At 34.8% G+C, this 26,046-nt stretch overlaps 1 protein-coding gene across 1 annotated transcript in view; it reads left to right on the forward strand.

Moving 5' to 3' along the window:
* LOC6051324 (neural-cadherin) overlaps positions 1 to 26,046 on the forward strand; it is a 178,988-nt gene that overhangs the window by 122,871 nt on the left and 30,071 nt on the right. Inside the window, 4 exon segments of the mRNA XM_038253579.1 lie at positions 167 to 358; positions 8,314 to 8,504; positions 23,292 to 23,320; positions 23,323 to 23,481. Of these exon segments, the coding sequence (XP_038109507.1) occupies positions 167 to 358; positions 8,314 to 8,504; positions 23,292 to 23,320; positions 23,323 to 23,481 (571 nt within the window).

The raw sequence follows: 26,046 nt of genomic DNA on the forward strand, positions 1-26,046 counted from the left end.
TAGACGCCCCTTGAATGTATTGACGCCCCTTGAAAGTCTAGACGCCCCTTGAAAGTCTAGATGCCCCTTAAAAGTCTAGACGCACCTTGAAAGTCACGATGCCCCTTGAAAGTCTAGACGCCCCTTGAAATTCTGAACCTGACTAACTCTAATCATTTTCTTTTAGAAATACGTCGAAAACGTCAAGCAGGATGCCAGCATCGGCACCAACATCCTGCGCGTGTCCGCCTCGGACGAGGACGCCGACAACAACGGCGCCATCGTGTACACCCTGAGCGCCCCCCACAGCCCGAACGACCTGGAGTACTTTGAGATCCAGCCCGAGTCCGGCTGGATCGTGCTGAAGAAGCCACTGGACGTAAGTTTTTCCTTGTTCCCTCTCAACCTCTGAACCTCTCTAAATTTTTTCGGTTGGCTTATGTTTCCAATCACAAACACACACATTTTTTGACACTTTGTTTTTGGTTTTGTTTTTACACACACTCTATTGTTTACACATTTATACGTTGATAAGAGATGAGTTTTAACATGTTTTAGAAATTGATAATCTTTGCTGTAGGGTAACGATCTCGGATTGAGTTAATATGGCTGCCGCAGACACAAAATACTCAAAAGTTTATCATCGAACGAGAGACACACATTTCGTTCGCCATTAGAGTCGCTCGAGAGCTTTCGAGATAAACTGAATTATTTAAAATTGATTTTTCTTTAAGTGCCCTTCAGTTGAATTTTTGTTCCGTTTTCAGCATTAGTTTCGAATAACTGCACCGTTTTTGTTTCTTGATTTGAACGACCCTTTTGTTTTCAACTGTATTTATATACCTCTACCACTACATACAAGTAACAGTAAGAGAGCTTACCCGTACACAGGGCGAGGGAGCATTTCGTTTGTGGTGGTGCGACCATGCGCGTTTTGACGTTTGAAGCAACAGGTCTCCACACCGCCCCCAGAGACATCTGGTGGTGGGTTTCGCAACCCGCAAACGAAATGGTCTCTGCCGGTGATTTAGTGCGCACTTTTTACAGGATGTTCGGAACTTCGACGACGGGATCACTCCAGCATTGCTTCTTCTTCCTTTTCCAGCACCAAATTTTGCTTTTCAGTTGCATATGAAACTCTCTCTATTGTGTGTGAGTGTGAGATTTCAGGTTCCAGAAATTAACTTTCAGCCGGAAGTTCGTCGTTTTGCACCGTGTTTTCTTTTGAGATAGTGTTGCACCCCGTTTGATTCTGCACCGCCAAAAAGTAAACAATGCACCAAGAGAAGTTTGTGTTTGTGCACCACCACCACCAAAATCACCGTACAAGTATGCGAGATTGAGATGCTTTTGGTTTCCTTTAGCGCACCACCACTACTGACTTGTTGATATCTCTATCGTAACCTTAGCTGTACAATTCTCTACAAATCTTGACTAGTGTAAATTTCCGAGGTCCAAAGGTCCTTTGGCAAGCCTATCTTTCTTCGGCACTGAATTTTAAAAATTCTTCAGTTTATTTTCATCATTTTTGATTTTGTTCCAACAGAGGCTGTCGAAATTGGTGAATTTGAGCTTTTTTCAAAATTCAAACCAAAAAGAAGAGGACAATTTCGACCTTCTCGATCTTTTTTTTAGAGGCGTTCCAAAATAATGAATTTTTGATATTTTGGTAACGGGCGCCATATTTTTTCCCTACCTAGCAGTGTAAGATTTTGACGTCATCATTGCTAACATTGCCGAAGTGAGGGAGAACGAATTTTTAGGACATCGGTACCGCGGGTCACCATTTCAGCAGCGTAGCAACTTTTAGGGCATCCTGAGGCGTTACGAACTTTTTGGCCAGCGATCCAAACTTTTTCATTGTTTTCATACTTTTTCGATAGTTTAGAAATTCTTTAAACAAAAAAAAGCAAGTGACATTTTCACGACATGTGGTAATGGGGCGTATGACAACTGCAAGAAAAAAACGATCATTTTTGAGATGCACCGGACGATCACGAGAATTTTTGAGCATCGTCCAACTAACAATCAAAATTGCACCAAAAAAGGCGGTATTTTTGAAAACAAAAAAAATCATTTTTGATTTTCGTTGATCAATTTTTGAGTACCGTTTTTCAACTTTTCCGTTTAGTTACGCTTAAGTTTCAACTCACATTTCCCAACTCCAAACCCCTCTCGAAAAAAGTTCCTTTCCCAAAAAAAAAAAAAAAAATTAAACATAAGCAAAAGACACACACTTGCGAGCAGCGCTGATACTGATAGTTTTACTTTGTCAAACTTTTTAAGTTTTCCTCCGTTTTTTCTTTCATTGGAATGAGTTCCTCAGATTGTCCTGAACCCTTGCATGCCAGCAAAAAAATAAAAATAAAAAATAAACAATGTCGACAGCCGCATATGATTTTGGGTTTTTTGCTTGACCATAACCGATAATCTCGAAACGCTTGGAAGGAGGATTGAAAAATTGCAACCCCTCTTATTTTTCAATGTTTCTTCACTCGAAAAAAACAAAAACCGTTTTTGTTCTAGTGTTAAGTTGATTTTAAACATTTAAGTTCCCTTAGCGCCTAAGTTCAACTTTATACTGCACCACTTTGTTTCCGTCTCGTTAGTTTTAAAATTGTAAAATTTTCTTTTTCTGCTTCCGTTTTTCTTTTTCTTTTCTTTATGTGGTAAACGAAACTGAAACAAAAAAAAACCCCGACTTGTTTGTCGACCCACGAACCTCTCAAACCTAAAGGGCTGCTACCCCGTAAGTGGCGTGAGTTGACCAACCTTTAAAGAAAAACCTCCGTATTAGTGTTTCCATCTCTAGGACTGTCTAAAAACAAACCCGAGCAAAATTTGTTGCTAATTTGTCAGTGTATCGCTATTCGTGTTGCCCCCCGGAATCCGTTCTAAAGGGAGGAAAATTAATTCTAAACTGTTGTGTTTGTTCTCGTTAGAGTTTCCATTTGTAACTAAAAGTCCTTAAAAAATCAAATCATCTGTGGTAGCCGATCGTTGAAGATTAAACTAAGAATATCCAAAATACCATTCAGACACAAATTTTTTAACCAACTGCTCTCATCGAGTTTCTAATTTTGTAATCATACTTTTTATGTTAATGTTTATGTTTTGCCCCGTAGAAGATAGATTATTTCAAATTGTTTCAATTCTTAGCTGACATTGTGAAAGTTACACTCGGTAGTTTGTTCCACAATTAGATTGATTGAATTTTCCTTAATTTTGAAAATATTTGAGATCTCTAAGAACATCAAAAAGTTTAGCCATTTTTATTAGAATAAATTTTTGACTTATTTTTTCTTTGTTTTTAAAAGATGACAGATGTTTTAGCCAGAAAATTTCTGAAATAATCATATTTACATAAAAAAGATGAATATAAAATAGAAAATTGAATAAATATTAAAGTTTAAAAAGGTTGCGTCTTAATTTTAAGCTGGAATCAAAATTTTAATTTTGATCATAAAAAAAATTGCTTGAAATTTTGTTTTTCTGCTTTTCTATTATTAAATGTTATTTAAATCTTTAGAAATAAACATAAATGATAACTATCAAAGAATTTAAAACTAAATAATTGAATGATACTTCTTACCCTATTAAAAAAAAATGATTTATACCTATCTGTTGAATCAAATGAGCAAGCTGAATAAATAAAATGAGCCGAATGAAAACTACGATTCAATAACCCTTTCTTTAAAAAATAATATACATAATTTTTTAACTGAAAAGCAATGGCCACAAATCATATTTTTAATATGTTGTTAAATCTATTTACTTTAATTCAAATAAGGATGTTTAACTATGAATGGTTTGAATAATTCTCCTTAAAAATATTATTAAAATTTGCAGATAATTTTTTTTAAGTAAAAAAATAAATTAAAACAATTCATAAAATTTTAAAAAAATGCAATGCTACATAAGTCCTGTTTTCAAAATACTTAAGGAACTTTTAGACTATGGCAAACAAACAAACTCGCACTTTTTTGTGTTTGACAGTTTACCAAACTCGCAAATTTGATTACGGCAAACTCGCATACAAAGTCAAATGTATGCAGGCTGACGTTTCTGCAAACAAATGCAGGCAAGCAAACAGAGCAGGCAAACTGCCAAATTGTCAAAAGCTTTATTTGTTTGTCGTAGTCTAACTCGTCCTTTACTTTCCCTGTTAGTTCCATAGCGACAAAAGGCCTACTTTTCATAACTTCAAATAACAGTGATGAAAAATGTTTACCACTTAAACAGAGAAAAAAACACTTTTTACACTGCTTTGGATTTAACCAAAATAAACAGACCCAAAACTTGAAAAAGGTTAATAGACGGCAGGGATGCCAGATACACAGATTTGGCTGTGTTTCACAGACATTTGAGCTCGTGTCAGACATTTTTTGAGGTACACAGACTTTTTAAAAACTTCATTAAATTGTTATTTTGTTAAAATATCAATCGAAACTTATTTCGTTAGTCTTCAAATGCTTAAAAACACAATTTTTGATAGATTTCTATGACTGTAAATTGATTTATTTGAATTTTAGATAAAGACACAGACATACACAGACTTTTTCACAGACATTTTAAAAAATCATGTGGCATCCCTGATAGACGGTTCACTAAAAAATCATAAATAATGTTGTTTTTTGGAAATGCAAAAAAAAAAAACGACTTGTGACAAAATTCGACTTTTTCAGCACTCGTCGTATTTGTCTTAATCGGAAGAAAATGTGCTGAAAATATCCTGATTTTGCAAACTTGCTACAAAAACAAAAAAAAAATATATTCTATAAATGTTCAATGCTTGATGTTTTGATTATTAATTAAAGCAAATTTAAAATTTAATCAAATCAATTTAAAAAATCATGACAAAAATTGAAATTATTAGTTTTTGAATCAAGCTAAAAAGGATTTAAAAATATGTATAATACAAATCCTAGTATTTTCTTTGTTTTTTTGGTCAACATAGACTGTCAAAATAAGATACCAATACATTTGCAAGATTTAACTGTTTTGTTTGTATTGTGTTTTTTTTCAAACATTATGAAATTATCTTTTACTAATTAATGTATGGTTTATTTCAAAGGAAAAAAACTGTATTTTTGTTTAAACTTTGTCATGAAAACAATGGAAGACATTTCTGAAAGAATTTCCTTCAACAACGGAAAGTTGAAAAATTGTATGAATAAAATATTTACTTAAAGCTATTTATGACCATTGCCAATTATTTTTTAAACGAAGTGGTACAAATGTTCTATTAAAATATCCTCATTATGACTTAATTTTGAAAACATCTTGGTTTTGGCTGTTTTTTTCAAGCTTCTTTTTTAAATTTTTTTGGTTCATAGAATTTTGTTAAATTTAAAGAGATGCGAGATTTTTTCCTCCAATTTCTGACGATTGACAAGACATTTTACAATAATTAAACCAAAAAGAGGAACAAAATGCATAATATTACCTATTTTCATAAAAAAGAGATATAATTTTTTTTGAAACATTCAGCAACAAAAATAAAATACTGGTTTTTGTTTCTGGAAAAAAAATTAAAAAAAATCAATATACGAATTATTGTGGCAAGGACTGTTGTTAGAAATAATTCTGCAATACTTTTTTCAAATTTCATTAGTTTTTGTTATGCAAAAATTCTATTATGTTAAAGAATTTGAATGTTGTACGATACTTTAATTGCTATTTCAAAAAATACAACAAGAAAAAATTTATCAAATTATTAAAAAAAATGATTTGAATAATAATAATTTGGTTGGAATAAAAGCGAAAAAAAAACAAACAATTTATGTATTTTTACAGATTTTTAAGACATGTCTTAGCTCGAAATTTATCAAAGTTATGTAATTAAATAAATTTTTTGTTTATTTGTTGTACTAATCGAATTACAATTTTCTCAAATACTGACAAAATGCTGAGTTTTGAGATAATTACAAATACCAATTATTTCAAATACAATCACTGGATGAAATTAGTTCCATAAATTTCCTTCGATTAAACAAAAGCAGAAATAACTCTCTCAAACAACTACTTAGAAGAAAAAACAATCAAAAACTTTTAAAATTTGATAAATTAAAACATGACAAATAAATAAATAAAAAATAATAAAAAATCAGTTTTGTTAAAAGTGAGCCTTGATTTTTTTCCATTTCTACTCGATTATCACAATTCTTTTTAAAAAAAATCAGCTTCGGATAATCGAAACAGGGTTTTTTTTAAATATTTTATTGTGGATTGTTGAGTTCAAATATGAACTCAAAAATATTTTAATGTAAACAAGTCATTTTATATGAAAAGTTAAAGATAACCATAAATGATAAATATTTGTCAAAGTTTTAAGTTTAAAAATCATTTTTACTTGTTTTAGATGATTTGCAGATATTTTTAGTGATTTTTTCATGTTACTCAAATTGATCAGAAAAAAAACATTCATATTGTTTTTTATTTTCATTCAATTTGAAATAGTTAAATCTTTTTTAAAAAAGATAAAAAACAATGGAACAAACTACCGAGTGTTCTTTCACCGATCTACAAACACGCATTTCGAAACTGCCAACACTGCACTGCAACATTTCAAAACATGCGCACACACACTCACTTATCCAGAAGAAAGTCCTTCGACCACAGATAAAAACACGTTTCAGCGGTGCCATAAAATTTAACTCAGCTAGCGCCACACATCACCACTGCCCCTGGTGGTCGCTAGGGCAACTACTTCCATTCGATGTTCGAAACAGCAAAGACACGCCCCCATCGCTCTCCTCTTCTTCTTGTTCATCGAGATGCAACGCCTTCATCTAATCGCCATCTACATTTCAGTTTTTGAGTTGTTTATTTCTTCGCTATATTTTTAAGTTTGTTTGATTCGTTTTGTACATAAAATATTGTAGATTTAGTTTTTTTGCTTAGTTTGTGATGTTTGGATATTTATTTTAAATAATTATGCTCATTAGTATCTCATCGTCTTATTCGTTTCCATACAAATGTTTAATTTTGTCTCTCTTTTTATTTCTTTCTTTTCTTCTATGATTTTTGTGTTTGATTCTGCCATTCGACTTGCGAAACCGCCCATAATTGAAACCGTTTGTTTGTCCGATTTTCGTGCGCTCAAACCAAAAACCAAAAATTGCAAACCAAAACAAAATCAATTCTCACTCGCCGACGAATCCATCGCCAACCTCCTGAACTCCGCAGCGTGAGCGGTACCGCCTGAAGGTGTACGCGTCGGACAAGGGCGTTCCGCCGTCCACCGCCGACGTCGACGTCGAGCTCGACGTGGTCGATCGGAACAATAAGCCACCGATCTGGGATCGCAATATATACGGCCCCATTCACATTAAAGAAAATGTCACTGTCGGTACGGTTGTCACATCGATCAAAGCAAGGTTGGTATAGGCCGGTGTTGAGCCGGGACACGAACCCCCCGTCCCATCCGATCAAAGCTGAGAGGAGGGCGGGGGGGCGTTACGTATTTCGTCGACTAACACTACCGCTAGAGAGACGGGGGGTGCGTTTGATCGATCAAACCGATGTAGACCGAATTATTTGGGGGAGGAGTGACTACAGCAGGGGTAACGCCCAGTAACGCTAGTCAAGCGTTTGTCACCCCTGCTGAATTCACAATGGCCCTCTCGTAGTAGGCTAGTGCAAAACGGGGGTGCCGCAGAACGTGTCTTCAAACCGGATTTTTGACGGAGACACTTTCTATGGCCTCCTTGAGTGAATGTTTTTTCTCTCTAACTCTATTACTAACCCTAACACTTTTTTGTGAGCAAATGACCCGTTAAGCTAGATTTCGCCGAACTCCAGACTGCCGCTATTTTCCCTTCGTCGAGACCATTAAACTGTCAATTTTGAGAGGGGGCCGTCCGTCGCCAACGTCACGCCGCCACCGTAGTCGGCCGCCCTCCATCGTCGATTAAATGTACTAAATGAACTTTTTGCGTCTCACAATTTTTTGGGGCATTGACCATTTTTAATCTCTTTTTTTACGTCTCTGTTTTTGCTGGTGCATTATTCGCAATCTCATCTCATTACTTAATAATTTTCCACCAACCCGCCCCCCGCAACCAACAATTAAATAATGTTTTTCCACTCTCAGTAATTGAACTCGTATATTTTTGGTGATTATCGAATCTGTGTTTGTTTTTTGCTCTATTTTTTCCACCCCCTGCCACGCCGCCCCCCACGATGCGCCCTCGACCACGCCCGTCCGCCCCCACCATTCGTAACGTGCGCCCCCGGAACGCAATTTTTGTGACGCGTGCAACCGGATTTTTTTGGCCGGGACAACACATCACACTCTGACACACAACTACACAACTCAAATAAAAAAAACAGCGCGAAACGTACAAGCTGGAGGCGATGGCCCAAGACAAGGGCTACCCGCCCCTGTCGCGGACGGTCGAGGTGCAGATCGACGTCGTCGATCGGGCAAACAACCCGCCGGTGTGGGACAGCTCAGTTTATGGTCCGATTTACGTGAAGGAAAATATGCCGGTCGGTGGAAAAGTCGTTTCCATTAAAGCCAGGTCTGTTGTGAGCTCCAAGAGCGTGCGTAACACACTGTTGCCAGTGCTGCCAGCGAATTTCTGTATGTTCTTTTTTTTGTGGGGCGCTGACAGTCACTTTTGAACTTTAGTTGATTTCCTCGCTGCTTTTTCGGTTCCACGTAACATGTCGCCCAATTTGTGTTTTTCCAACTCCCGGTCCGAGTTTTGTGCTCCTCCTTGTTAGCGTTTTTTTTTTGTGTTCTGTTCTCTGCTGATGTAATTTCCCCCTGATGATGTTTGGTTAGCCTACGCACTGGTTGATTCGTCGTGGATTTTTATGGGCGAAATGGCAAATTTTGACAAAGTTGCCTTTTTTTAAGTTATTTTTTGTATCGATTTCATTTTACAGTTTTTTTCCAATTTTATTAAAAGTAAAAAAAATACATCCCTTTTTCAGATTTTTTTTTTCGCATTACTTTTGCAACAGTTTTTGTCTTTAAAAAACACAATGAAATCAAAAATGTTTGGTTAAATCAAGTATCTTAAGACTCCGACTTCAACAACAACTAACATATTATGTTATTGAAAATTCACCAACTTAGTTTATGGAAGATATAGTTTCTCACAATATGCATACTCCTACTTCTACTCCAGTTCTTCAAAAATACCTAATTTCATCTTCAACTCACCATTTTCACGTCAACTCTTTTTAAATAAAATAAAAACATTTTTTAAATATGTTAAGTCAACCAAAAATGCAATTTTGTGATCTAAGACAAAAATGTATCAAATCGGTTTGCCCAAGTTATGTTCTTTTAATAGTATGTTTTGGGAAATATCGAAATTTTGAAAAAGGTATGTTTTAACTTTTTGGTTTAACCCTTTCGAGCCTGATGGGTCATACATGACCCAAATATCAAAATTTCCAAAACTAGCCTATAATTTTCGTATGGTCATAAGAATCATTTTCCCATCATTGACTAAAAAAAATATTTTTTTGAAAATTCGAGCCTGAAAGGGTTAAACTGATAATTGCAGTAAGAAGAGACTTACAAAAAGGGTGTGACAAAATTCGTGACTTGTTTTGTAATTTTTGAGAAAAAGCCTGTTATTTCAAAAGCCGAAATCTGGCCGAAACTTGTCACTAAAAATTGATTTCCAAAAACATGCTATTTTTATAAATGTTTGAGGATACATAAAATGCCATGTGATGGCTGAATTTTATTTTTTTTAAGGGGTTGGTTTGAGCACAAACATACACTTTTTTTAAATCTGTTTTCAGGGCATTAAAATATATATTTCCATCTGTTAACCAAACAAATTTGAGGACATTTAGTTGTATCATGGCCGAGATATAGGTATTTGAAGTTAGCAGTTTCAAAAAACGGGTGCCAAGATATCTCAACACTGCATTGACCAAATCGGCTCAAAGTTTTGGTGAAGACTCGTTAAACCGGTCCCGTGTGCATGACGAAGGCCGATTTTCAAAAAGTTTATTTTGAAAAAAGATAAAAATATTTTTATGTTTTTCATATAAAAAATCGCAAGTTTTTGATTTTTGTATTTTAAAAAAATGCAAAATTTCAAAATCGCGCTTCGTCATGCACACGGGATATGTCTTGCGAGTCTTCACCCAAAATTTCAGCCAATTTTGTCTATCCCATGTCGAGATATCGTGGCACCCGTAAATCAACTCGGTGTTCAGAGAAAAACGCTCGCAAAGTTCGCTTTGCGCATGGCAAAATTTTCAGCTAAAATCGCCTGTAACATTCTTTAATCATAAAATATCTTCATGAAACTTTCAGGAGTGATAGAAAACCATCTTTTAAGTTGATTCAATAAATTTTCTTTAATATGAAATTTTGTGATTTTCTACATGTATGTAACCCCTTAAAAGATAGCAGAATAGTCATGGAAATTTCATTGGTAATCTTTAATTTTACCGGAATATTGGTAAACTTTTTTTTACCGATAATTCGGTTGAAAACATGAAAGTTTATCAAAATCTGCTAAATTTTAAACAGATTTTCAGTTGTTTGAAATGTTTACAGAAATTCGGTAAAAAAAGACCGCCAAATTGAATACCAGGATTACCAAATTTTGAAGTGAAAAAAGTGAGCTTCAATGGAGCCAAAATAAAGCCAAAATAAACCAAGCTGGATGCTGACTTTGAGGAAACAGATCCCTTGAGGAATCATCATAGTGGCTAATATTTGAGTAATCTTTATGAACATAAGAATTTCGGGGCTTGGTGGCTCCAGTTAACGCAGCTCTTTTTTTCTTTGCCCTTATTTAATTGGTTTTAAAAACAAACAAAAAAATAAAAAAAAATATAAAACTGAATTTCATGTGAATACAAAGAGACGAGTTGTTCCTTTTAATTCCGCTATATATTTTTTATATCTTGACAGATACGTATTTCGTCTACTACTTGCAGACTTCATCAGTGTTCTGTTCTCGACTATTTCATATTTTCAAATCCCGAGCTGCTAAAATTCGGTAATCTAAAGAAAAATGGTTTCTTTCTACCAAAAATCTGTAATTTGAAAAAAATATACAAAGTTCAAGATCAATCGGTAATTCGATACAAAAACCTACCGAATAGTCCCGTTGTTTTGACATTTCATCTTGAATTTCAATTTACACTGAACTACAGCCCAACGGTAAAATTTTAGTGAATTCTGTAAAAAAAACTATGTCATTATTTAAATTTTTCTATGTAAAATCTTGAAAATAAAATTGTTTTCCACTCCTTTAAATATTTTTTTCCCATTTTATAATAAAAAATAAATTTTTGAATGGGCTTAAATTACTTAATTTTGACATTTTCATATGTTGTTCCAAATTACTAAACAATGAAATATTTTGGATTGAAAAAGCAGAACATTTCAGATTGATTGATTTTTTCCAACTATGTTATTAAATGTTACAAAAATATTTCAATGTTGTTTTTTTGCATTTTACTGACCTTTACAAAATAAAATATTTCAAAATTTTAGCATCGGATTTTTTTTTGAGAGTGCTACCAAATGCTGCTTATTTCTTTTAAATATTTCAATAATCAACGACTTTATAATATTTCAAAGTTGATTTCATTGAAAAAAAGCAGTAAATTAAAAAATTACAATTTTATATCTTTGAAAGTCATACTTTTTTTATTATAGACATTTTACCAGAAAGTCATACTCAAATCGTATTTTGATGCTGAATCATGAAAATTTAGTATAATTGTTTCCTCTTTTCAATAATCTTAAACAAAAATTTAATAATCCCGAATGTCGTATTGAATGGGCTCGTTATACTCATTTTCGACATATTGAAATTACTTGATTGATAAAAAAGATTTTTTTTATTTTTTTATCTTATTTTTAACATATCAAGTTTTAAAAATTGAAAAAATAACAGTATATTTAAAAAAAAATTATTTGGAGTTATTTTTGAAAGTTCGTGACCCGATCCGAGTTATCTTTGGATAAAATAACCTATGATTTTGTTAATCAAATTCATTTTGAAATTCTCAAATTAAAAATGGCCTTGACTCAACATTCAAATTCATAATTCGGATAAAATTTTCACAAAATCTTCTTTTTGCTGATGTTTTAACAAAATAGACATTATAAAATACGAAATTCTGAGTGATTTAAATAAAACAAATGTTGATTTTTTCAAAGATAATGATATAATCAAATCTGTGTCCTCTTTTTTTTTTTTAAAAAAAAGCGATTTAAATAAAACAAATGTAAATTTTTTCAAAGATGATGATACAATCAAATCTGTGTCTTCTATTTAAATAAAAAAATTAATCTTGAAAACATACGTGTGAATCAACTAACAGGCTGATGTAAACAATCTTACTTTTCTTGTTGATTTGTGGAAAGTTCAAAAAGCTCGGAAATTCGAATTGGTTTTAATTTTCACTAGAAATTTAAACAGTGTCTACTTTTTAGGAAGAACTGCTTTACTCACACAGAAAAAAGTTGTATTTTGAAAGGTTCAACCCCCAAAATGTATTAAAATGAGAACCGTATTTGTCACTTCCTGATAAAAAACTATATTTCCATTTTTTTTGAGTGCTCTCACATGGAATATTTTTTATTCGATTTTCAAAATATTACTTTTCTTTTTTCGCAAAAAATGCTTATAACCTCCTTTGGATTTAATTTCTTGGACTTGTTTTTAAAAAGTGTTAATGGAATTGAATATTCAAATTCTTAGACAAAAGCAACAAAATTAAATAAAAAATAAAATGTCCCTTTCGTTCAGGATACATGTAAATTGATTTGTAATCGGCTTAAACCTTAAAAATAATCGCCAGACAAGCATGCCATACCGTCAAGTAATTCCAAGAAAAAGTTTCCTAGTCCGATTAGCTCCCATGTTTTTCCCGACACTAGTTTAACTCATTACCTGGAAGCTATTTTTGCAACGCTCCAACTTTTTCCTATTTTCACAGCCCGAGCTCCACACAACAAAGTGCCAATTCCGGGAAAGACTTATTTGTTTAGGGGGAGAAATATTTAATTCTCGCACTCCACATACTTTTCAACGTGTGCCGTTTTTAAAAGGTCACACTGGTTGCTATTCATGACACACAAATGAGCAACTTTCAGGGGGGGGGGGGGGTTACGTTGATGAGTTTTTCTTTTTCGTAGGTGTTTGAACCCTTTCCAGAATTTGCGGAGTTTTGGGGGAACAAATTTGGTCCTGGTTTTTTGCGGCTGGTTGCTCATTTAGTAGTCTAATTTTAGTTTCTGGGAAAATTGGGTGATGAGTGGAAAAAGGGACAGCTTGCGTTTCAAGCTGAGACAGCTAATAAAATGTGACATTTTCCGCTGAGTGACGCTGAATTGAGGTGGAAATTTTGTTTTGTTTCGTGTGTGTTTTCTTGAGCAATTGTTTACCTTCTTGGCCTTCCAGGAATGTATGATTTGATGCCCACACCTGTCTTCACGGAGTTTTCCCCGTCAGAATGTTTGCTGAAGCACACAAATCGTGCATGATTTGCGAAGGTCTCAATGTTTCTATTTCGGGGAAGGTCTGTTCATTATTTTGTTGAGGCAAATATGGAACATGAAGTTCAACTTCAACAACTAACGAATTAAAGCGAAAATCCTGGCAACCATCGATGAAGCTTGCCCCTTCTTTTTTTCTGCAGGGATTAATATTTACATAATTGAACGTCAACTGCAGTGTTTGCTCTCGCAAATAAAGGTAAAGCAAATTGTTGTTGAGCGAGGACAAAAAATAAAATCAATTATTAAAAACTTTTCCCCTTTGAAGCTGGCTTCGCTAACGACCCTGGCTTGATTTGCTGCCTGGTTGTGCCCCCATGGGAGGTGAGTTCGACCTGCTGCGGAGGAAAAGTTTACGCGAATTTTTCCTCGTTTTACCACCCTACAGCTTTCACCAGGATTATTATTAATCGCTGGGTCCGCTTTGCCGGCTGCTTTTCACCTTGAGTGCAATCAGCAGCAGGACCGTCCTCGTAGCCTCTGACACCGGGGTCACCGGGTTCCATTATCCTTCGTTCCGTGCCCGATTACCGTCACAACGCGGCGCCAGAACCAGTTTGAGATTACAGCAACGTCGCGCGGACAATCTCCCGGGGGAACACGCTCCGCTAATGGAAAATCGGAATCAAAATCCCGGTTGGGAAAGTGGGAGTGCCACTTTCCCGGCAAAATAAAGGGTCCCATCGTTGGGATCTATCAATTTTGTAGCCAAGACTGGCTTTTTCCTTCTTGTTGTGGAGACAGCCTATAAGAAAAGGAAAGGCTCGACTCTGGAGACGAACTTTTATCATAAATAACGAATTTTATTATTTTTATCCGCAGTTGGTTGCTGCTTATCGATGCGTTTGGTGGTTTTTGGGTTTTTTTTTTTATCAGCTGCTAGTGACACTTTAAGGCGATGTTTTTTGACTTTTTTTAGACTTAAAACGACTGGCGAAATGACAAAAAACTAATAACCACGAAATCGTCGTACAAGAACGCCTTGAAATAAGAGGATGGAGTGCATTTCTTTTCCACATTTTCTCATCATTTTATGACACCGTTTACGCACCCATTAAGCCGATTCTAACGAGTGTTTAGGAGAACAAAATAAGATTTCGGTGAACGCCGCACCAAAACTGTGGCTTTTCCCCTCCCCAAGGTTCGCCACTTGCTCGCCCGCCAAGTCTCCGACGATCCAATCCCTCCTAACGACCCCGAAACATGCGCGACTCCGGTAATCGCACGTCGTAAAAACACAAAACTCGTCAAAAGTGTCCCACATCACGCTGAGGCCAGACTGTCGCTGTACTCGACGCACCAACTTTTAATAATTCCTTTGGCGTCAGCTTTACGAGGCTGTAAAGCTTCGCCGGTTCTTACATGGTTTTCCGTAATTGATTGTGCCTCCCCCCCAACCTTTTTCACACACACTATTATCACCGTAGAAACAAACACTTGGCGCGCGTTGAGTGTTGTTTTGAACACTTGCTCGGGTTCGAGCTCGACGGCGATGATGATGATGTGTGGTGCCTTGCCCTTGTCAGAAGGCTTCTTTTTCCCCCCGGACAAGGATAAGGTCGTAATAATAAAGTAATATCAGGCTGACGGGCAGCCTCCAAGAGTTTGTGAAGGTTCTGACAACTGCTGATTGAAGAATCACTCACAGCTGACTAAAAAGAGGAAAGAAGAAAAAAAATCTTAAATTCATGGCAATTGTTTTCATCTCTGGCGGAGAAGGGATGAATTTGTTTCCGCATTTTGGGTTAAACCCAACCGGAAGCGACTTGAGGGAAGTTTGATGGACCTTTCTGGGTCATTTTGGCAGCTGCTGTCGGAAGAAGTATGTTTTTTTTTTACAATATGAAAAGTCTCGCCCTGAGGTTGATCAATGCGGACATCAGGTGCGGTTGCTATTTTTATTCCTAGCTTGCCTTCCAGAAAAAGGGGTTGTGTGTGTAAGAGGATGATTGATGTTGGGAAATTGGGGAAGTTGGGGGGTTGGAAATGTTTGCTGAATATTTATGGAGGACGTCAGATCCAGAGATTCTGAGTTCGATATGTCATTTTCTTCGAAGAATCAATAGTTGCATGTGGGAAAGGACAGATTTTCTAGCATTTTTGTTCAAACAATTCTTCTTCAATGGGAAAATCAATAAATCCTGTGACTTTAATACTGAACATTTTGTTAAAAATGCCCATAATTTCAAAAATTTAAGACTTTTAGCAGTAAAATAATTAATTCATTTTATTTTTTTAAATAACTTAATTTTTTATTTAAATTTTGTTTTCAAATTTGCTATTGAATTGTCGAGCGATCCATCACGAACAACCACTTCATCCTCGACGACATTGTCCTAAACTTCTCGATTGTTTTTGTTTCATTTAATTTATTTAAGAGACTGTTTTGAAAATTTGGATATATTTTATTTTTTTAATTGTCTGAACTCCTTGTTCCTGGTCCGGGTCAACCTAATTTTAAAAAAATATCAAATCTTTTAAAATAATGATGCAAAAAATTTCACAAAATAATAAACCATGGATAGGATTGCTTCTGTAATATTTTTTTTTATTTTATCGATTAATTCATGAAAATCTAGTTTTGTCAAATTCCTGTGCTGCTCATATGCGATCACCTGAAAAAAATGACAAAAGTTACCCAAATTTAAAATCATTTTATGGTATGATTAAATCAGTTAACATGCTTCTGATTAAGTTTTTTTTTTCTTAAAAATATTAAGTTTTAATGTTGGTAATAAAAGTGATATTTTGAAGAATTTTGAATAGGATTGTAGTAAAAACATATTTTTTACTTAATAAAAAAATATTTTGGAACTTAAAATCGTAGCTTGCAAAGCAAAATTTAATAAAATATTATAATTTGTATAAACACGTGGAATAAAAAAAAATAAAAAGAAATACTTTCGTGGAGACTTTTGATGTAGGAATAAATTTAGTTCAAATTGAATGTTTATAAAAACTAATTTTAGAATAATTTTAATTTGTTTAGATTTGGAAAGTTGAACTCATTAAATATAAATACATATGAATAATTTCCATAAAAGATTATTGATCAAACTAAGTAAAGTTTGCCCGAAAATTATCTTTTTTCTATCCATCACAGAACTGACATCTGTCAAATTAAAAAAAATCCTCCAGCAAAGCAATAATATAATCAAAAATCTGAATAAAAAAATAAATTCTTGTGTTTCGTTTTGAATTTTTAAATAAGATTATTTTTCAAAAAAATCAAAACAAAACACAATAGGGTAGAGGACCCAGTTTTCGCCCTGCTCCAGTTTTCGCCCACCTACTGGATTTAATCTATATTTAGCAAACTCATACCGTTTTTTGGTTGAATTTATTATGCAGGTTTACATATTCATTCATTTCTAGCACTAATTGAAACTTTCCTAATGAATTTCTATTGTTTATTAAGTTTTTATAAGCTTTTCAAAAAAAGCCTTACTGCAGCCGCCATATTTTTGTCAATTTAGACTACAGCGGGTAATAATGTTAATGAGGGAAAACAACTCATTTTGTCCGAAAATAATGTGAATGAATAATTCATTAGTTCACTGCATGTCTGAATTTCATGAAAATCTAGTGATTTACCTGTTTTAAACGTTTACCAAAGGTTATTTCAATAAAATAAAGTGGGCGATTTCTGGGGTCATGAAAAAACATTCGATCCAATTTTCGTCCAGGGCGAAATCTAGTATTGTGTTTTAAGATTTTATCTAGAACCAGTTTTCGTTTACCATAAAAACTTTCCTAATCGCAGCAAAATGTGCTTGAAAATATATTTGGAACATTCTAGATTATTGTTAAAGGTTAAATAATCATTTTAATTACTTTCATTATAAGGGACCATCCATAAACCACGTGGACACTTTTAGGGGGGGGGGGGGTATGACGATTGTCCACGATCCATACAAAAAAGTTTTTTTTGTATGGACAATTGTCCACGAGGGGGGGGGGGAGTAACAAATTCCCAAAAAAGTGTCCACGTGGTTTATGGATGGTCCCTAAGGGGTTTTGGTTCAAATGTTGTAAAAGTTTACTGGTACATATGAGAACAAATTAAGCAGAGGATGCAGAAGTAGTTACACATGTGCTTTAATATTTTTATTAAGAGGTACTCGATGTTTTATATTGAGTCAATTCGGGAGCAAATGACCCATAGGGTTAAAGCTCCCCTAACAAAATCAACAACAACGTGGAGCTAATTGTAACTGTGTGTCCTTATCTTGGGTGAACAGGGACGCATGAGTTCTATCGCAAATTTTGATTCAGTCATATTTTTTTAGTGAGAGTGAGAACATGTTTTGGTTTTAGTTATATTAGACAGAGAATCTCAAAATAAGTAGGATATCTGAAAAAAAAAAACTCCTAGGATTTTTTGAACCTCAATTTATAATATGTACGACAAAATATGTGCACATCAATGAAATTTAGCTTCGGGAACATATTGTGTATCAATAGGAGACCATATTTGTTTAGCTTTGTGTCATAATTTCATTTCATTTCATGATTTTTGTCGTGGGCGAAAACTGGTTCCAAGGGTGGGCGAAAATTGGATTGAGGGGGGCGAAAATAGGCTCTTCAGAGCACTTTATGAAAACGCAAAATTTTATCAAAAATGAATAGGTAAATGACAAAAACCTTGTGGAAACTTAAAATCAAATAGTTTATCAACGTTCTACAACAAATAGAACCAAAAATCATAAATTGTCATCAAATTCTCATCAAATTTCCTAGATTGCCACTATAAAGTGGGCGATTTCTGGGTCCTCTACCCTATATGTTTTTTTTATAAAATAAAAATTGTTCATAAAAGTAAGCAAAACGCAATGTTTTTTTAGTATTTAAATTTTCTAAACTTTGCAGATTTTCGTGATATTTAGTGTAAGGGTTTTTGCCTTCCTCACTGAGGTAAGGCTATAATCCTGCTCTAAAAATGAACTTTTTATTAAAAGCTCGAAGACCCACCTTCATATATACATATGGACTCAGAATCGAAAACTGAACAAATGTCTGTGTGTGTGTATGTGTGTGTGTGTGTATGTATGTATGTGTTCAAAAATCTTGCCAAGTTTTCTCAGCACTGGCTGAACCGATTTTGATCGAACCAGTTGCATTCGACTTGGTTTAGGGTCCCATACATCGCTATTGAATTGTTTGAAGTTTCGATAAGTAGTTCAAAAGTTATGTATAAAAATGTGTTTTCACATATATCCGGATCTCAATTATATGCATGTAAACGATGTCCAGATCCATCATCCAACCCATCGTTGGTTAGGTAATCGAGAGACCTTTCCAATAAGCTTACACAATTGAAGATCTGGCAACCCTGTCTCGAGTTATGACCACTTAAGTGATATTTATGTACTTTTTTAAGTCGGATCTCACTTAAATGCATGTAAACGATGTCCGGATCCATCATCCGACCCATCGTTGGTTAGATAATTGAGAGATCTTTCCAACGAATCCACATAATTGAAGATCTGGCAACCCTGTCTCGAGTTATGACCACTTAAGTGATATTTAAGTACTTTTTTGAAGCCGGATCTCACTTAAATGCATGTAAACGATGTCTGGATCCATCATCCGTCCCATCGTTGGTTAGGTAATTAAGAGACCTTTCCAACGAGTCCACAACATCGAAGATCTGGCAACTCTGTCTCGAGTTATGACCACTTAAGTGATATTTATGTACTTTTTTGAAGCCGGATCTCACTTAAATGTATGTAAACTATGTCTGGATCCATCATCCGACCCATCGTTGGTTAGGTAATTGAAAGGCCTTTCCAATGAGTCCAAGACATTGAAGATCTGGCAACCCTGTCTCGAGTTATGACCACTTAAGTGATATTTAAGTACTTTTTTGAAGCCGGATCTCACTTAAATGCATGTAAACGATGTCCGGATCAATCATCCGACCCATCGTTGGTTAGGTAATCGAGAGACCTTTCCAACGAGTCCACAACATCGAAGATCTGGCAACCCTGTCTCGAGTTATGACCACTTAAGTGATATTTATGTACTTTTTTGAAGCCGGATCTCATTTAAATGCATGTAAACGATGTCCGGATCCATCATCCGACCCATCGTTGGTTAGATAATCGAGAGACCTTTCGAACGAGTCCACATAATTGAAGATCTGGCAACCCTGTCTCGAGTTATGACCACTTAAGTGATATTTATGTACTTTTTTGAAGCCGGATCTCACTTAAATGCATGTAAACGATGTCCGGATTCATCATCCGACCCATCGTTGGTTAGGTAATCGAGAGACCTTTCCAACGAGTCCACAACATCGAAGATCTGGCAACCCTGTCTCGAGTTATGACCACTTAAGTGATATTTATGTACTTTTTTGAAGCCGGATCTCACTTAAATGCATGTAAACGATGTCCGGATCCATCATCCGACTCATCGTTGGTTAGGTTATCGAGAGACCTTTCCAACGAGTCCACAACATCGAAGATCTGGCAACCCTGTCTCGAGTTATGACCACTTAAGTGATATTTAAGTACTTTTTTGAAGCCGGATCTCACTTAAATGCATGTAAACGATGTCCGGATCCATCATCCGACCCATCGTTGGTCAGGTAATTGAGAGACCTTTCCAACGAGTCCACAACATCGAAGATCTGGCAACCCTGTCTCGAGTTATGACCACTTAAGTGATATTTATGTACTTTTTTGAAGCCGGATCTCACTTAAATGCATGTAAACGATGTCCGGATCCATCATCCGACCCATCGTTGGTTAGGTAATCGAGAGACTTTTCCAACGGGTCCACATAATTGAAGATCTGGCAACCCTGTTTCAAGTTATGACCACTTAAGTGATATTTATGTACTTTTTTGAAGCCGGATCTCACTTAAATGCATGTAAACGATGTCCGGATCAATCATCCGACCCATCATTGGTTAGGTAATCGAGAGACCTTTCCAACGAGTCCACATAATTGAAGATCTGGCAACCATGTCTCGAGTTATGACCACTTAAGTGATATTGATGTACTTTTTTGAAGCCGGATTTCACTTAAATGTATGTAAACGATGTCCGGGTCCATCATCCGACCCATCGTTGGTTAGGTAATCGAGAGACTTTTCCAACGGGTCCACATAATTGAAGATCTGGCAACCCTGTCTCGAGTTATGACCACTTAAGTGATATTTATGTACTTTTTTGAAGCTGGATCTCACTTAAATGTATGTAAACTATGTCCGGATCCATCATCCGACCCATCGTTGGTTAGGTAATCGAAAGAACTTTCCAACGAGTCCACATAATTGAAGATCTGGCAACCCTGTCTCGAGTTATGACAACTTAAGTTATATCTGTGTACTTATTTTCCTGGACCTAAAAAAAATAGCTGAAATATGTGTCCAAACCACTCATATTACCCATTGTTGGTAACAAGTGTGGAAGGCATCAACCACATAGGTGGATTAAGTTAGTTTTTTAATAATATTTTACAGAGGTTTATTTAGTAATACCTCACAGGTACATTTTTGCAAACTCTTTATATGCATTTTTTAAATTATTTTCTTCAATTCTAAAAAAAATAAATATTATGAAATAAGCTGATATTTTTGTGTTCATAATTTCAACACAACTTTTAATTTATTTTTTAATCAAAACTCAAAAGTTTAATTTGAATAAAAATATCACGTTTAAAAAGAAATACTTAAAATATATAAAGGATATTTAAAATATATTGAAAATTTTTGATAAAAATTACAAAGATTTTAGAATCATGAACTTATTGTATTATTATTCTATTTTTTTTAATTTTAGAAAATTTATGAAGAATTAAAAAATATAAGTGTTTGATACAAGCTTAGCTTGAAAAAAAAATAAATATTTTTTGTATGTTGCAAAACAAACGCCTGTAAAATTTAGGTAAATTCAAAAACAAAAAAATAAAATTATACAAAAATCAGGTTATTGATAAGCCCGCGGCCTCATTGTTTGAAATCAAAACTGGCCAAAACGTGGGCATTTCTGATAAATGCAATTAATGCAAGAAGTGCTCACACATAACTTACACAAAAGTTTCTGTAAGTTTTCTCAAAAACCGTTTTCACTTTTTGGAACTGCTCATATTCTTTTTCAAATTTAAAGTATTTTAATGTTTTTTTTTTTTAATTTTAGGAAAATTTCTCTGGGAATTGACAAATGTTCGAATAAAGGCGTAATGATTTTTTTCACCTTTTTAAAAAAAAGTTTTTTGAAATACAGGCGAAACAATAATTTTTAGAGTAACTGCTGACAACAAAACAAAAAAATAGACTTTTCGGAAAAAATGAATGACTAATTGTTGTTGTTTTCCAACCTTTTCTCCTTCTTTAGAAAATATTTCACAGATTTGATAATTTTGGTATTTAGTTTTAACTTTTATTAAGAATATAAATCTGTTTCATATGATTCTATGAAACATCAAAACACAATAATTCATTTTAAAATAAAATAAAATTTGTTTCCAGTATAAAAAAATGTTCTGAAAATTTAGAAATTATACCATATGTACTTGTTTATAAGAAATGTTTCTTTTGCGTATGAAAAAAGTGATTTCATTTATTTTTATTTTTATAAAAAGATTAAATTGACCAAAATATTACTGACAAGTCTTAATAAGAATGCGAAGTTCATCATTTTTACATAAAAAAAACCTGTTTGTGCCGTCCAATCCACTAGCAATTCCCTCACCACAAAACAGATTCACACTAGCCATTTCCTCCCCAAATGTGAATAGTGTCACATCTGCGTTTATAAAAAACTGTCCAGCTGACACCACGAGATGGGCTTCCCACCGACCTCTGTAGTGGGGTCTGCTCCCTTATTATCATTTTTTATTTATGACGGTCCTAGGTCTACCACGACACCGGATTTTTTTCCGGGATTGCTGCGAGGCCACATCACACACTCCGATACTTTAACCCTTGTCGCACCCTTAACCATATAAATTTCGGACGGTTTCTTCCACAAAGGCTAACCAAATATTGTCTCCAGTCGTGTGGCGTTTTCTTCTGTTGTGTTGATTCCTGATGTTGTCACAACCTTTAGCTCCATTTTGTGATTTTACATATTTTTTCCTCCCTCGTTTTTTGTGGTTTTGAGTTGGTCCTTTTTCTTAGTTTTCTTTCTTTCGGCAAGTTGAACATGTCAAAATGTTTATTTGAAGAAGGGAATGAAAAAAAAAAAACGATGAAATCCAAACTCAACTCGACAACTTTTTTTACCCGGGAATGACGTTTTTCGCTTCGCGAAATGAAAATGTTGTGTTTTTTTTTGCTAGCTCAAATTTGATGAATCCTCGTCGGGATCAAGCAGAAAGGATTTCTTTGCCAGAGAGTCACTTATTTCCGGTCTGGTGGAGTTTGAGTTTGGGTTTCATCTTGATCATCGCGCGCGCGGGCAAGTTTTTCCTCCCACGGTCATCCCCCTGGCCACCGTCCACCCACCACCACCACCCCCTTCGCGCGAGTAATTGTCGATGGTTGTTGCTCCGAGATTAACAAACTCCGAGGGGCCATCGACTGTCCTTTTTGTGAATGTGGTTCTCAGACCGGATTATTTTGGTTTCTCTTTTTTGCTGGCGAGTGTGTCAAGGGGGATGATCCGTCCTTCGAAAAAGGGAAAATTGTCTTTCACAGATGGAAAATCAATCCTGGATGCTGCTCTCTTTTTTTTGTCGGCATCGATTGATTCTTCATCGCTAGTTTTAATCCTTTTGAAAACAAAAATCATTTCAAAACACTAATCTCGTTCTTTTTCTTCCCAAAATCCCACAAAAAAAATCCTTTTAAAATCCAAAAAAGCTCCGGAATCGAGGGCAACCCGACCGTGTTCTACCGGCTCATGCCGGGCTCGACGGCGCAAACGAACAAGCTGCACACGTTCTACCTGCAGCAGCGGCCCGACAACGGCGACACGTGGGCCGACATAAAGGTGAACCACCCGCTCGACTTCGAGACGATAAAGGAGTACAACCTGACGGTGCGAGTCGAGGTAAGTCGGGGAAATGTTCTATTTTCATTGCGCGTTTGAAACAGCTGACTGCACACTAGCGTGGTTGATTGGAAAATTGACTTGTTGGATCGACGACGATGGGGGAAAATACAAAATGCATGAGCAGTCGAGAGTCTTCGAAATCGATAAATATTTAAACAACTGGGATTAATGGAATTGCTGTTGCATTATTTTAACGAGTTACAATTCGGAGGAATTTAGGCTCTGTAATAACACGCAGTTATTGGAAATTGTATTGGAATGATATGGATTGTAACGCAATTGAATTTCGGTGTCGTTTTTGTTTATCCCCAGCTAAATTCAAAATATTCATGGAATTGCTTCACTGATCAAACAACAAAATCAACTTTATTATCATACGTAATAAAATTTCACTAATGACGAATTCCGATTTGAAACATGATTTCAAAATTGCTAAATTGAAAAAAATAAAATAATTCGTTGTTCAAAATTCAAACAGCAATTCCATAGTTGAAATGCTTTCGTGAAAAGCAAAATATGTTGGTTTGTTTCCAGTTTCAATTCAATAACAATACGTTGGTGTTTGATTAATTAGCTGCACAGTCCAGACTTGATTCTTCGAAGGCCTTGGCAAAATTTCACTTCGGATAATCGAAGGACGAAAAAAAAAATATTATTTTTTTCGTTTTCTTATTTTTGGCTCTTGAGCTTTAGTATGACCCTTAAACTACTCTAATAGTAGTTTATGCAACAAGTTGCGAAAACAAGATTTTTTTAGCACGTGTCGTACATTTGTCCAACAAGATTTACAGAGTTGGATAAATACGACGAGTGCTGCAAAAATCAAGTTTTGCAACGAGTTCCATACAACATTTTTTGCAATTCCAAAAAACTCACAAACTGAGTGAAATTTTATGTCAAATTTTCATGTATTTTGTCAATAAATCGTTTAAATCAAAAAAAATGTTGAAAATGTTACTTTTCAAAACAAGTGCTGAAAAGTTCAACTTTTCAGCACCCATTTGAGTACTTTTCAGCATTAATTTTGAAAAGTGTTGCAATTCGATTCTGTTATTTTTGGTACAGAAAAATAGGCTATTTCGTCGTTCAAGAATGACAGGAAAAGTAAGTAGTTTCACGACGGAATTGCAAAAAGTGATTTAAATTTTTTCAATCCAAGATGGCGACCAAAATGGTGATTATAAAATATTGAAAAAATGTTTTTTTTTATTTTCCATGCAATCAACCATTCAAATTTGGTTAAAATTGGGTCGCAGAACTCGTTTTTTTGTTCGTGATTCAATTGTCCGAAGTCCCATACAAACCTTCGGATATTTGAAACTTTGGACGATTGAGGCTTTGGATAATTGAGTGTATATAAGAGATGAGATCCCTTTTAATGTCGATGGTTGTTCATCGCTAAAATTACTGTTTTAGGAAAGTTGTAAAAATTTGCAACATTATTGCATAAGATACAATAAAGATTGGAACTCTAGTTGCAAAAAATGCAGCGAATAGCAGAAACAAGGAAATTGAACAGCCTAGACAGCCTATATATTTTGGTACAAATATCTATTCAAAACGGAAAAAAAGATTTTTTTTGAAAAAAAAAGGAAATCAGAATATACATTTCAAAAAAGTTGAGAAAAACACAAAAATATGCAATTTTATTGGAAATTTTCTCAACCCGTTTTTAGGAATGGTCAATCTTGCACTAGGCTGTCCCAAAAAAAATGAAAAGTTGTCAAATCTTCGGTGCTCACCCCTAGAATGATAGATTAGGATGTCAGGAACAATGTTTTCATACAACAAAAAATTCCCAAAAATGGTTTACAACTCGCGCGCGGAGCTTGAATGAAAAAAGTGCGTTTTTCGAGTATTTTTCAGAAATGCGAGTAACAATCAAACTAAAGTCATTCAAATTTGGTCGCCTTGAGCTTCAAGTTATAGTTTATTGTCCTCTGAACAAATGCCTGTACAGACAAGGTCCATAAAAGCTTGTTTTTGGGCATGGCAGGGCGTTTTAGGGAGAAAAAATTGTATTTTTTCGCCAACAAAATTCAAAAATCACTCCCCAAAACGAGCCAAAAACATTTGCAGCCAAAACTTATGCATTCAGCTTATAGGAAATTTTACGGAGATCATTTTGCTTTTTTTGACATTCAATTTATGTCCACGCAAAGCCGAGATATTTGCATTTTTGTGAACAAAAAGTGACGAATTTTCAAAATTCTTGGTTTTTAAGCGTTTTTAGCATAAAACATTGGCTACTATGATTACAAACGGGAAGGCATATATTTTGGAAATTTTTATTTTGCTCGCTCAAAAACGATATTTGTTACTAATATTTCATGAAAAAACATGAGATTTTCTCACTATGTGACGTAAACGACATATTTATATGCACTGCTCTGTGCTCTGTGCTGAATGCATTAGTTTTGCTGCAAAATTTTTTGGCTCGTTTTGGGGAGTGATTTTTGATTTTTTTGGCTAAAAATACATTTTTTTCTTCCTAAAACACCCTGCCATGCCCAAACACAAGCTTTTATGGACTACGTCTGTACAGGAATTTTTTCAGGGGAC

The sequence above is a fragment of the Culex quinquefasciatus genome, chromosome 2 (genome assembly GCF_015732765.1).
Source record: "Culex quinquefasciatus strain JHB chromosome 2, VPISU_Cqui_1.0_pri_paternal, whole genome shotgun sequence".
Classification (NCBI taxonomy): domain Eukaryota; kingdom Metazoa; phylum Arthropoda; class Insecta; order Diptera; family Culicidae; genus Culex; species Culex quinquefasciatus.